General features: G+C 40.3%; 2 protein-coding genes across 6 annotated transcripts in view; one reads left to right on the top strand and one right to left on the bottom strand.

The window, feature by feature from the left end:
• Positions 1–10,329, top strand: part of LOC134813001 (structural maintenance of chromosomes protein 6-like) — a 46,654-nt gene extending 36,325 nt beyond the window's left edge. Inside the window, exons 11-20 of one of the 2 annotated variants that reach the window (XM_063820657.1) lie at positions 4,466–4,644; positions 5,639–5,925; positions 6,124–6,291; positions 6,457–6,669; positions 6,902–7,083; positions 7,448–7,602; positions 8,039–8,183; positions 8,330–8,525; positions 8,852–9,040; positions 9,449–10,329. In XM_063820657.1, coding sequence (XP_063676727.1) covers positions 4,466–4,644; positions 5,639–5,925; positions 6,124–6,291; positions 6,457–6,669; positions 6,902–7,083; positions 7,448–7,602; positions 8,039–8,183; positions 8,330–8,525; positions 8,852–9,040; positions 9,449–9,628 — 1,894 coding nt within the window. In that variant the 3' untranslated portion in view covers positions 9,629–10,329. The remainder of the gene's footprint in view (positions 1–4,465; positions 4,645–5,638; positions 5,926–6,123; positions 6,292–6,456; positions 6,670–6,901; positions 7,084–7,447; positions 7,603–8,038; positions 8,184–8,329; positions 8,526–8,851; positions 9,041–9,448) is intronic. The other variant, XM_063820658.1, reaches the window with a different exon arrangement.
• A 9-nt stretch (positions 10,330–10,338) lies between these two features.
• The window catches only part of LOC134813008 (uncharacterized), an 84,066-nt gene continuing 80,559 nt past the window's right edge, over positions 10,339–13,845 (bottom strand). For all 4 annotated transcript variants that reach the window (XM_063820669.1, XM_063820667.1, XM_063820668.1 and 1 more), the window contains one exon: positions 10,339–11,029. In XM_063820669.1, coding sequence (XP_063676739.1) covers positions 10,856–11,029 — 174 coding nt within the window. In that variant the 3' untranslated portion in view covers positions 10,339–10,855. The remainder of the gene's footprint in view (positions 11,030–13,845) is intronic.

Genomic DNA, 13,845 nt, shown 5'->3' with positions numbered 1-13,845 from the left:
ATCTTACTATATTACCGCCCGATTTAAAACCAATATTATCAGATATCCTCCACTCTTCAAAGCTCCTCAGTATAATCCAATTATTGCACGTCTGATTTCCTTGATTGTGGTTAAATTGTAAATTTTAATAGGTTAAATTGTAAATTTTAATAGATTAATTCTTGTCGTATTTGTTAATGCTCTTGAGAACCCGTTTATAAGAATACCGCAGTGAGAATACCGCAGTGTGGATAATTTTACTGACAGTTCGTCACTTCTTATACCCTCCAGAGTTCATGTTCTGATGATTTAGTAGCAAATGATATTTGTAATGAAATATGTGATTTTCTGAAAATATGTGATTTTCAATTGAGCCTCCGTGTGTCGTGTCGAACTTTTCGTCGATGTTGCAGTGACAATGGCAATGAATTTACTTTTAAGAATTAGCATATATCTCATATTAATATCATCGGTTAACTGCAAATCTATTGAACCGCTGCCATCATTAAGTAAGATCGTTAAAGTTATTTACTGTGCCTCCTACATTATAGATTTTATAAAATATTTTAAGGTCATTGTAGCCGTCCAATGGGATCCTAGTATTCGGGTCATATGAAACCATAGGTTTGCCCAGGTGAGCAATCATATGCGGTGATGAGTAAATTGTAGATTACGGTGGCACCAAATTTACCGACCTTTGATGAGGTATTATTACAACAAATAACGCTGTTATTCAAGGATGAATATTCTAACTATTAAGTTTGTGCCTTGTGGATAGTAACGACTAACGACTATTGTATTGTATTGTATCAGATGCCATCGTGGAGTAGGTGGTCTCCTGCACCTCTTCCGCCTCGACATGGTGAAAAAACATAGGCATGCAACCTGCAATCCGAAGGTGATTGCAGCCCTTACGGAAGACTATAAGGTCCTCATGCTTCTGTTATAATTAAATGATACATAACGATAACTTGTAAACCCCACTTGAAAAAAGCTGGGATTGACCGTAAAATTGTATAGAAATAAATTCCCTTCGTAACATTTATTCCTCTTAATTGAAAAACGACGTAGTATGTTAAATGTATGAATCAGTATGAATCGTGGTGTGAAGAATAGGTACACCTCTGTGTAAACAGATACAGGTTATGAAGTTTAAACATGAAGTAAAATGGTGAAAAATGTACATAAAATCGCAGAACATAAAAGCATAATAAACAGAGAGGCGAACATCACGTGTTGCTGTCACGTGGGGGCTAGAGCAGAGATAATGAGGGTTAATTACCGATTCAAAGTCCCGAATGATTTAAACGGTTGGAAAACGGAAAATTGCGGGGTAATAATGGAACGAATAATTACTGATTGAGGTGCTTCATAATGACTAATGATCCTCCTCGATAAAGAATTTAAAAAGAGTATAGAATAAATGGTTAGAATAAAAATGCTAGGATAAACAGGAGATTAAAGATGATTATAGGCACACGGGGACAGAAGGTGCATAAGACTAACGACTAACATGAAATTATTTGTTGCTCGCTGTCTATTAGTATTACTAGCAGGAACCCGTCTAACCCTAAAGTGGTGTCAAGACTCGAGAGACTAAAATAATTATTACCTATTTAATTCGCGTTTTTGACACCACTTGGGAGTCCAAATTTTGGGCACTAAAATTATTATTCCTTGGCCAATTTTTTATTTTTTCATGCTGATTTGAAGGCCATTAAAGCATTTAACCCAGTCAAAAAAGTTTCAGTTGTATATCTTTTACGGTTTTTGCGGAAAGTTGCGTTAAAGTTGATGCCGTGGTGTCAGTAAAATGGCACAGATATATATATATATATCGTCTCGCTTTATATATAGTAAGATATCGACTGACTCACTGACTAGTGACACACAAAGGTATCAAAGGTAAGGTAGAACACGAGCAATAAGCACGCACAGCTCTAGTCGATTGCTACTATTTTACTTTCAGCTAAATTTATTTTCTTCCAGCGACTGCAATAGGTGACCCTTGAAAATGAGATCCCTTTATACAGTTATACTTAACTATTTGACCAGAGGCACATTAAAATGCGTCAAAAATCACGAACTTGGTATGCGATCTCTCATCTCGGATACTTGAATTCCCGAAACCTCTCATAATAATATAATGAAAAAACCGCAGCATGGTTATGAACATCTGCCGTTAAAAGACCTCTAAATGCTTTTTCCATAAACAGTAACTGGCCCCTAAGTACGTGTCGGAACTTCTATCTCTGAGCATGCACATGATACAGTAAAACCGCTATTCATAATTGTTCGCCATTACACACAAGGATATTACAACAATACCAGCCTTTGGGTTGTAGTATAATCACAGATTATGTCTCCATCTTGATCTTGTGGGAACAGTGTGTTAACAGTGGGTACCCGGTACAGTACACAGTACACTGTACAGTGCACTGAACCCACTGTATTTACCTTTACATTCAGGTTTGTTATACTTTGGTATTTGATGGAATAGACATCTTTGCTGCGTGATGAGGACATGACTACTGGCCTAATCGCGTTTATCTGTGTATTTCATTAATATAATATATAAGATTTAGCTTTACATGACTAGACAACTTGTTATGATCATCTAATGTATTTCATTAAGATTTTACGTCAACCTTTTTTACTGCAATAAGGGTCGATCCAGCATTTATCTTGTCCCACTCATCGTGACACCACTTAGCATTAATAAACATTTAATATCAGTATTCACTATTCATTGAATATCCTTAACGTTCGATTAATCCTGATTCAATAATTTTACCAGACATAATATCATGGCAATGAGTACAACTTTGGCACAGACTACACCAGATGTAGGTCTGATCCTGGAAACTCAGTACAGAGTATTTGACGGTTTGATTGCAGTTGGGTTCTTTGCCTGCTTTGTGATCGGACTTCCGGGAAACTGCCTAGCTTTGAGATACTTCCTCCACACAAAGAAACGAAATCTGTCGACTCTTCTTTACATAGTTGCCTGCTCCATAGATATAGGATCCACCATTATTCACCTTCCTGTTGCCTTCAATTTGCTGTCCAACCGAGCGCCTGGGATCCTGGGCAACACAACTTTCTGCTTGATCTGGTATTTTATACTCTTGTTGCTTCAACAAATGTCCATGTTTGTGGTGATGTTGATGTCTTTATCTCGAGCAGTTGTCATCATGCAGCCGTTCTACAAAGTCAACAAAAGAGCAGTTATCATATCCATTCCAGTGTACCTTGTGTACCATTGCATCTGGAACTCCTTGTACTTTGTCCATGCTGATGCCTATTACAGCACCGCTGCAGCACTTGGACAAGTTTACTCAGAGTCTACATTCTACACCTTTTATCAAGTTAACTACAGCGCTTGTTTGGGAGTCCCTCCAGTAATCGTGTTTCTAGCGTTCCTGGTATCCATTTTAAACCTCAAGAAAAAACATTATATCACTGATGCATCTCAGAGAAGAAATCAGCAAGCTTCAATCACCATAACTTACTTTGCAGCGATCTTCCTGCTGTGTAATTGCTTTACTTTCTTCAACAGCGGTCTGTACTCATTCACCATGGCGTGGTATAAACTGTACCCAGGACCCATATATGACAACAATTTTATGTTTTTCTACAGCTGGCTTCTAAGCGAACTCTTCTGTACTGTCCTCAACGCTTCTCTAAATCCACTTCTCTATGTTTGGAGGATGAGGGAAATGAGGTTGTGGATTTTGGGACTACTCCGTAAAAGATCGAACGCTGTTTCTGTGGTGATAGCAAATTCAACCAATCAAACTGAAAGCGAACTTTAATGAAAACCGAAACTTATAACTTAACTAGGGAATAGATTTCCAAGGAAACCTGAAAATATTATAATTATTCGAGATGTGCTATACACCTTATTTTATATTTATTGTCCTTCTTAATTGTATCCTCATAACTTTTCATTAAAAGGAGTCCAATATGGCCCAATGAAAAAAAATGTGAACAGTGCTAGTCAGTTATCAATAGTCGGAATAAATATTAAAATCAATAGTCATATTTTATCCTCAAACGTACTGAAGCCATGGCTGCACGACTTCCAGGCCCCCTCTATTAGGGGTCAGATCATATGACGTATAATTAGTGATGTGACGTATAATTAGTGATGTACTCCACCAACTACGATTTACAGAACATGTGAACTCTAACCTAATGATGGACAAAAATCAACTTTTATATCCTTGCTAGATCAAATTTTCAATTACTATTTGGATTTTATCTAAATCTCTACAACCCTTTCCTAAGTCATAAGGAGTCGTTAACATATTGCGTAATCATTTTTTGGAACATTTTTACCGCCCCCACCCCCCCTCCCCCTCCGTAATCAGTTTTACACATAGCTATTGTATCAAAATTACACTAGCGTAATCATTCGAAACCCCCCCCCCCCCAAGCTGATTACGTAATATGTGAACGATCCCTAACACGCCACATTTTACAGACAGGATATCGAGCAGACGGACGTACAGATCAGGAAGCACCAGGACATGTTGCGGACTCAGCAGGAGGCTAAGAAGAACAGGGTCAGTGTCTTTGGCAGGTTCATGCCTGACCTTCTCAGGAAAGTGGACGAGGCTGACAGACTCAACAGATTCAACAAAAAACCGAGAGGACCGTTTGGTGAGTTTTGGGTCATTTGTATAATTTCGTTTTTGATCGATATTATTGGTGGAAAGACCGAACAAGCAATACAAATGTATATTTTGGCAAATTAATGGCGTTTCTTTTTTACAGATTGATTTTCATTTGTTTATCTTTCCTTGGTCGAGAGAACAATGCTGGAGCTTTGGATTGCCAGCCAAATTGCAACCACAATAATATCTAAATTACCAGGTTTGCACATGAAGGTGGTAACTAGTGGTGTAACCCTGGTAACTAGTGGTGTTGCCATGGTAACTAGTGGTGTTGCCATGGTAACTAGTGGTGTTGCCATGGTAACTAGTGGTGTAACCCTGGTAACTAGTGGTGTTGCCATTGGTAACTAGTGGTGTAACCCTGGAAACTAGTGGTGCAACCCTGGTTACTAGCGGTGTTGCCATGGTAACTAGTGGTGTTACCCTGGTAACTAGTGGTGTTACCCTGGTAACTAGTGGTGTTACCCTGGTAACTAGTGGTGTAACCCTGGTAACTAGTTGTGTTGCCATGGTAACTAGTGGTGTAACCCTGGTAACTAGTGGTGTAACCCTGGTAACTAGTGTTGTAACCCTGGTAACTAGTGGTGTTACCCTGGTAACTAGTGGTGTAACCCTGGTAACTAGTGGTGTAACCCTGGTAACTAGTTGTGTTGCCATGATAACTAGTGGTGTTGCCATGGTAACTAGTGGTGTAACCCTGGTAACTAGTGGTGTTGCCATGGTAACTAGTGGTGTAACCCTGGTAACTAGTGTTGTAACCCTGGTAACTAGTGGTGTTACCCTGGTAACTAGTGGTGTAACCCTGGTAACTAGTTGTGTTGCCATGGTAACTAGTGGTGTTGCCATGGTAACTAGTGGTGTAACCCTGGTAACTAGTGGTGTTGCCATGGTAACTAGTGGTGTAACCCTGGTAACTAGTAGTGTTGCCATGGTAACACCTGCAACCACGATAATATCTAAATTTTATAACCACTAACCAGGTTTGCACATGAAGGTGAAAGATCCAAAATGGGCCAACGTGATCGAACTGGCAATCGGTGGACTTGCGGTTAACTTCGTAGTCCACGACCAACACGATAAACTGGTACTCCAGGATCTGTTCCGGAAGAGTTGCTCCAACCCCCGGGAACACCCTAACATGATCATGATGAAGTTCAGGGACGAAGCTTACGATGTGAGCTCTCAGAAGCCTCAGACAGGACATCCCACTATGTACGATATGTTGGATATTGATGACCATGTGATCAGTAACGCCCTTGTTGAGCAGGTATGAAAATAGAATATACGGAATTTTGAATTTGATATTAGCTGGATAACATCATGGTTTTGTTCACATTTTTGTTTGTATTATAGACTAATCGACTTTTGAAGATATGTTTATTAAAATTGTTCTTGAATTCTTGTTTTTTAAGAATGTGTCAACTTATATTTAAAAGTTGGTCCAATTAAGAACTGGTCCCCCCAGGCACGTCTGGAACAGAGTCTACTGATAGAGTCAAGTGAGGAGGCCCGTATGTTGATTATTGGACATGCTCCACCGCGCGTGCACAACGCCTGGACCCTGGCCGGAGACGATGTCAGGGCTAGGGGGGCCTACTCTAACGATCCAACTAAAAACAACCGCTACTTTAGGGTTTGTCTCTTTTTGAGTTTCAATATTTCAGCAGTTGGCGCTTTTATTTTCGCAGTTATTATTTTTTAAATCCCAAACGCCCGACAATTCTGTTATTTTCTCGAAATATAAAATATCGATTATTAGATGGTTTAACAGACAGTGCATTACTTATAATTCTTTCAGGATGATCCAAGTCAGGTGATAGAGGAGATAAACCACAAGATCCGTCAGCTTCGTGAACAGAGTTCTATCCAGAGGCAAAACAAGGGTGGTGTAGAGAAGGAGGTAAACGATATCCGGGCACAGTACAACACTGAGAAGAAGAAACAGCAGGCCATTAAAAGGAAACTGGAGAATGTGAGGAACAGGATTATTGAGCTCGACAATGTGGACGAGGTAACAATAATTACGGCTAATCGATGGTTTAGAGATTTTTACCTGTTAAAAACTGACGAAAAATAAAAGTGTTGCATGTGCCAGGGTATACGGTTGAAATTGGATCAATTCCTTGGTCGTTATTGAGCCTTAACAGCAACAGACAAGATTTTATTCGCAATCATTTGAAGATATTTCGGATATGTGAACCTCCATAATCCTCAATCCCGTGTGCTAACACTCCTTTTCCCAGGCCCCTTTGCTGGACGCTACAGCGCTTGAAGATGAGATGCGTCAGTACGGAGAACAGATAAACAATATAAACGAGGAAAAGGAGGGTCTAGCTGAGAAGGAAGAGACTTTGAAGCAAGAACACGAGGAGGCAAACAAGAGACACGCTGAGAGTACCGAGCGGGATAGTCACATCACCAACAGGTACATTATAAAACACTGAACGGGATAGTCACATCACCAACAGGTACATTATAAAACACTGAACCGGATAGTCACATCACCAACAGGTACATTATAAAACACTGAACGGGATAGTCACATCACCAACAGGTACATTATAAAACACTGAACGGGATAGTCACATCACCAACAGGTACATTATAAAACACTGAGCGGGATAGTCACATCACCAACAGGTACATTATAAAACACTGGCAAGTACATTGCTGGGCCCGAGTAATTCAAATCTCGAACCTTAAATTACTGGTTATTTTTATAACTTCCAGATACATTTGAATGAATATTTTAAACTGTCATTAGTTTTACTGTTCCCTCTCCACGTAAGATTGGAAGAGTTAAAGGGAAAGATGCACGAGGGGCAGAAGAAAAACACCCAACTGTTAGACGTGCTGGAGAAGTATAAGAGGAAGAAGAAAGAGGTCAACACCGAGAAGAAGAGGTTCAATGCTGAGCTGACTGCTAAAAAACGGGAAATCTCAGGTTTGTCATTCCACGAATTCATCTATCTACCCTGAAAATGTTGTAGGCTAGAGAAATACCATATCCTACTTTAAAACATACTCGCTGAAGTCTTCAGCGTGAATGATAAAATCCATGAAAACATTGTCTACTTCAACTTTACCTGGTAGTGGTACCTGTAAACTTCCACCCTACTCAGAGGCACAGGGTATGGCCGAGATATTGGCAAATACTGTTTCGATCACGTGATATGACCGTATAAGGAAGTTAGTCTAATATCTAGTTAGGGTTAGAGTTTCAGCATATGCTTTTGTTAAGGATTGGGTTAGGGTTAGGGTTGGGATCAGATTAGAAGGTTAGGGTTTCGAATAGTCGTTCAGGACCAGCTAGAGAAGGGGTTGAAAAAGTCACGTGACAGTCGAGTGTAGAGTGATTAATCATCATCCACCCCACTCAGAGGCACAAGGAATGGCCGAGCAGCGCTGTCCTCGAGTTGACACACGACGATCTGCCAAAGATCTGGAGCAGCAGATTAGAAACATGGAGCTGAGGATACAGCAAGGGTCTTCCTCCACCGTCAACGTAGACAACATCACCCGCAGGTTAGTCAACACCTCTTCATCGATTGCTAGGTTGACAACTCTTCATCAATTGCTAGGTTTAGGTTAACATTCTCCCATTTTACGGCCTGTTCAATTCGATATAAACAAATAGCTAACCACAAACCACCATGATTTTGAACTTGTAGGTTTCACGACGCGAAGACGAAATTCGAGGACATTCAGACAATGGTTAAAAAGATGAGAAAGTTCAGCGGAGACCTGCAGGAGATTTTGAAGGAGCGGGAGGAAAGGTATTTCAGGTTCAGAAAAGAGATTTCTAAGAGAATAAACTACTTCTTTATAATGAACCTGAGTCAGAGGGGCTATACTGGCAAACTCAAGGTTAGTGCGAGATAACCGATCATTTTAATATTTTTAATAGTAGTGATGAGGCCTAGACCTGTTTACGAAAAACTTTTATTTTTCATTTTAAGTTCAATTTAGGCTATTTATGGTACGAAAAAAATGCAGTTCATAACAGCTCGTAAATCGAAAAATCGGTCGCCAGTAATTGAAAAAAACCACTCGCTCCGGATTGTGAAGCAGTAGCTTAACCAAAGCCCTACCCCAACACCCAACCATAAATAAATCTAACCTACCATAAATCCCTGAAAATTACCAGTCTGACTACCAAAATTGGCTATTTTACTCCATAAGTTTTACAATAGGTAGACCACGAAAAGAAGGTGTTGGAGATGAAACTGAACGTGGATACGAGCGGTGCCTCGCAGGACATACACGACGTGCGATCACTGTCCGGCGGTGAGAGATCTTTCTCAACTGTCTGCTTCATCTGCAGTCTTTGGAACCTGATGGAATCTCCATTTCGGTGTCTCGACGAGTTTGATGTTTTCATGGTTAGTTGTGGTCGTCTGGTTATTTTGATGAAAACCTTATCAAAATGTTTACCCTCTTAAGTTTTAAGTTTAATTACAAATTAGCTTATGTTTTATGCCTTCATTATTGTTACTAATTCATGAACCATCAAAATTAAGTTGGTACTTTTAGGTTAATAATCTACCAAGACGCATGCCGAGTTGGACTCGTCGCGCATCTTAATATTTGGAACAAATATTTTACGAGTATCACCGGTTAAGTTCGTACTACTACTAGATTGTTTATCTCAAAAACCGGATCAATCTCTATCATCCCTACTAATACTAATATATAAGTATTAGTTGGGATAAATAGTAGAACCGACCTAGATTAACGACCATTACCTAACTTGTAACTAAGCTCTACAACCTCAAACCTACCTGTTTCAGGATCTGATGAACCGTAAAGTGGCCATGAAGCTGCTGGTAGAGCATGCTGTTCAGAACCAACAGCGGCGTCAATACATCTTATTTACACCCCAAGACATGTCACATTTTAACAAGAAGTTTAAAAATATGAAGATCATGCAGCTGGAGGCCCCAGAGCGTAACGATGACAATGACGAGTAACACACAATATGTACTGGCACAGCTGCAGGAGCTTGAATGTTATTCTATCCAATTTAATTTTAAACTGAACGACTATCAGTATCACATAATGTTTCGTTGTTGATTTAAATTGTGCTAATTTATTTTTAATTATTTGAATGGCAACTTTTATTACAGGAGCTGAGCTCAGTTTTTTAGTTCAAGCCATTTTGCTAACTTCATACTTGGGTAGTGGGTACCTATTTTACTTTTGGTGCCCAGCCTAATTTTTAACGGGCGATACTCGTAAAATATTTGTTTCAAATATTGTTTCAACTTCAAGACCGTCGACGAGTCCAACTCGGCGCGCGTCTTGGAGTTGGTAGGTTACAAACCTACAACCTTGAACCTAATTTCTTGGTTGACGATGTCAACCCATCCAGATCGTTGCTCTGCGAAGCAGAGCAACGATCGACGATGCGAAGCAAGAATGCTAGTTCGCGTCGAAGCGGCGAAGTCCTCCAACTAATTTCTTAGCTTTTTAGTGCGTACTATTCTTTTGATGACGAAATTCAACTTCTCTGTTTGGCTAAAAACACTTTTCACCGCATTCTCTGATAGAATAACTTGTTAGTGCATTCCTTAGATTGCTTGAAACAAATATCAAATATGATAATATATACTCAGTTCACATCAGCCCCGTATTTTTACTTTTCATTTCACAAATCTTGTTTTTACAATTCTTACAACTATTTTGTTTCAATTGTACTTTAATGAAAGACAACAATCTAACATGAATGAACATTAAAGGACGGGTGCGTTAGTGAGAATAAAAAACAAGACTCAAAATTTTGATATAAAAGAGCCTAAAAGTTAGATCCATTATGTTTTAATACAAATATCACTGTTTCGGAGTTATAAATCAGTCGTTTAATTAAGATTTAATTCGTGTATTTACTCAACACCCTGGTCGAAATACTTGTGCGTGCAAACACGCCCTCCAGAAAAGAAAACAATCCTTGTCGTTGTAACAAATTTCTACAGTGCGCGCAAGCCTGCACGGCACTCATGTAGCACTAAAAAAGCGCGTTTTCATCAACCAAATCATGTCCGCGCTTTCCATACAGTTTTAATAAATAGTCCCGGGTCCACGCCCTACTGAAGCGGTTGGACGTCAAATCCTGCTGAAACTTCGTCAAGCAGTTTCCTAATATATCTGAATCTGAATAAAGTTTTTGAATCGCAAATCAATGCGGTACTGTTGAGCAACTACACTCTTGAAGAAGTGCCCTTGTAAACCCGTTGGTCATTACGAGGGGGTCGTGCTGGTGGCGTTCTGCTGCGAGGTCTGTCCACGGGAGAAAGGACACCACGATCGATCGGGGACAGACTCGGGGGCCGCTCACTTGGCGAACTTGTCACGCCCCGCTCTGGTACATTTTGCTGAAAAGGAATGTTTGTTTATCATTTGTGATAAGTATAAACAGTGAAATAGGCCCAACTGTTTACTTAACGATGCGGTACACACACATACTCACATTACTTATTTTCAACACACCCTGACACAAACACATAAATTAACGGTTCGATGATAAGGTCTGTAAAGCTTTTCATCATTTCCAGAGAACTCACAGAAACTGGGACGTGAGCCATGAAAAGTTATAATATTTTGCAAAGCTCCCTGGCATGATTAGGTTACAGTATAAAGGCATATTAAATATCAGGCTCAACACGCCCAAACGAGAGAGAGCAGCCAACTCCATACCATCTCTAATAGCTATAACCACACCCCGCATTTTAATACAGCCCCCCATTTATTGATTGCATACAAATTTCGGGTGACAGTCATTATGCCTTACTTGCTAGGACAAGGGAAATTTGATATTAATACAAGCTCTGAAAGCAAACTTTTTAGGCTAAGCTTATGTCATGTAGCTCAATGAGCTGTTGACCAAGCCCTGCGGAATTATCTTATTTCAAGGTTGATATGCTGCTAAAAGGACGTGATTCCGAAAGTCAACAAGTATTGGTACAGACATATTAAATGTACGCCGGCTCACTGTACTCGTATTTAACAAGTTTCTCCGCCTTCTCATTTAACCTTGAATCCCTAAAAAACTCTTACAACTCTCTGAGTCTCCAAAGCCTTATGTCTGTTTTTCCTTTTTGATATAATCCAAGTCTTGACGCGGCAATTAGTGTTTTCGTTCCGTGGCACTCAGTACCACGTGCTACTCTTCAGCAGACATACTGGCCACAACTCCGTACAATGCAGCACCGCAGTAAGGGAGGTCTGTGCGAGGTTACAGCTTACTGAGTGTAAAAAGGAGGAGGAGGAGGACTACGGGGACTAGGAAGTGTGTAATTAAAAACCACAATCTAAATGGATGGGTTGAGACCCCTAATTAGGTCGTGTATCAGAGTGCAGGATTTTCCAGGTCCCGCTTTATTTCACTCTTAAACAGCCAGATTCACCTTAATTAGTGCGGTTAAAAGCGGTGCACAAAATCATACAGGGGCCAGAAATATAATGGAAATCTTAATGAAGGAGCTTAATGCAACTGAAGATTGTAATTACCTCTCCTACTTGTGAGGTTTATAAAGTAATTATTAACCTCACTCTGACTTAATATATACAACTTGTGGGGATGATCTCCGCTATTTCAAATATGTTGACATAACAGAAAGAGTGGTCAATAAATAATTAATGGATGATCCACCTTAATCCCCAAATTCCAGCAGCACATCAATTATTCAGTAGCTGATATAATAATATACTGGTATATAACCGGAATTGGACCTCAAACGAAGAGAAGAACATTGATATGAAGCAGTGAAATGGAGGTGAAATGTGATCCATCAAATACAAAGCGATTGTACAGATATATAATATAGAGGCTCATTACAGAAATAAGCCCCTAATGGGCTCCACCTAAACTGCCCTCTTTGAAGGCTCCCAAACATCTCTCTGGATATGAATTTGCCGGCTATTTCAGATCCGGTTCCTATCACACACCCGGCTGAGTGTGTGTGTGTGTGTGTGTGTATGTGTGTGTGTGTGTGTGTGTGACACGGCTGTGTCTTCATACTCAGGGAGATGACCGCACTCTGTCTACTACAACGAGCAGACGCAATGGCGGCAGCTACCTCTCTACCCTCTCTCTCTCTCTCTAGACAGTGGGAGAACACGTGACACGAATAGTTGTGACGTCATGTCACGTGTTGTGACGTCACGTCACGTGATCCTGCTTTACTGTGATAAATTACTGTACTCTCTCGAATAGCGTCCTTGTTATATTAGCAGAACTAAGATTAGAGAAAAGCACGCTGGAGAAGCTCAAGTTTAGCTTGGTGAGTAGAGAGAAACTCTGGTAACTTTGACGTCAAACTCTGGAGACCAGATTGGAGATGTGGTGGGGCTCTGACGGTGACGTAATGTGACTACCCAAATGTAATGTGACTACCAAAATGAATTGCTAGAAGATAGAAGCTGGCGTGAAAGACAGGAGACTGCACTGTGCTACGTAATGATGGGTAACGTTTAAATACCGACTCAGTGAACATAGTCGTGTTATTTGGCTGCAAGGCAGGGTGCCACTAGGGGTGAAATGCAGAGGGCATTAGTTCGTTATGGGCCCCACCAACCGAATTAACCAGCAGTTCAATTGAATGAGGACTGGGACAGCATATTTAGCACTTCCCTCTTTTCCATCCCACCAGGCCCACGCACGGTGTAAACGTGCGGAGGATATTATTAGAAATATTAGTAATATTAGTAATATTATAAGTAATGTTGTAAAACATCCGCTCTCATTCCTGACAAGCCGTACTACAGTTTTCAGTGCAACATTTTCACATATTTCACATAGTTTCTAACTGTAATCATGTCCTGTACACACACACACACACACACACACACACACACACACACACACACACACACACACACACACACACACACACACACACACACACACACACACACACACACAGACCGTACATTTTACACACAGATTAACGGGCGAGTGTGAGGAACTGATGTTACAGACTGTTAATTATCAAGAGGGACAGATTGAGGAAGAAAAGAACATTGTGAGAATGTCTGGATGTGTGATTAGTGGGGAGGTGGGTGGCTACTATCTGTAACTGTGTGTTAACTAAAAGTTGTGTATGTGTTGTGAGAAATCTGTTCATTGGTGGGACTGGTGATCTGGAGGCCCGTACACTCTCCACTAAGGAGTGTATTGCTTGCGGAGTTG

The sequence above is a fragment of the Bolinopsis microptera genome, chromosome 3 (assembly GCF_026151205.1).
Source record: "Bolinopsis microptera isolate Bmic1 chromosome 3, MBARI_Bmic_1.0, whole genome shotgun sequence".
Lineage (NCBI taxonomy): Eukaryota > Metazoa > Ctenophora > Tentaculata > Lobata > Bolinopsidae > Bolinopsis > Bolinopsis microptera.
This window is presented reverse-complemented; position numbering and strand designations above follow the sequence as displayed.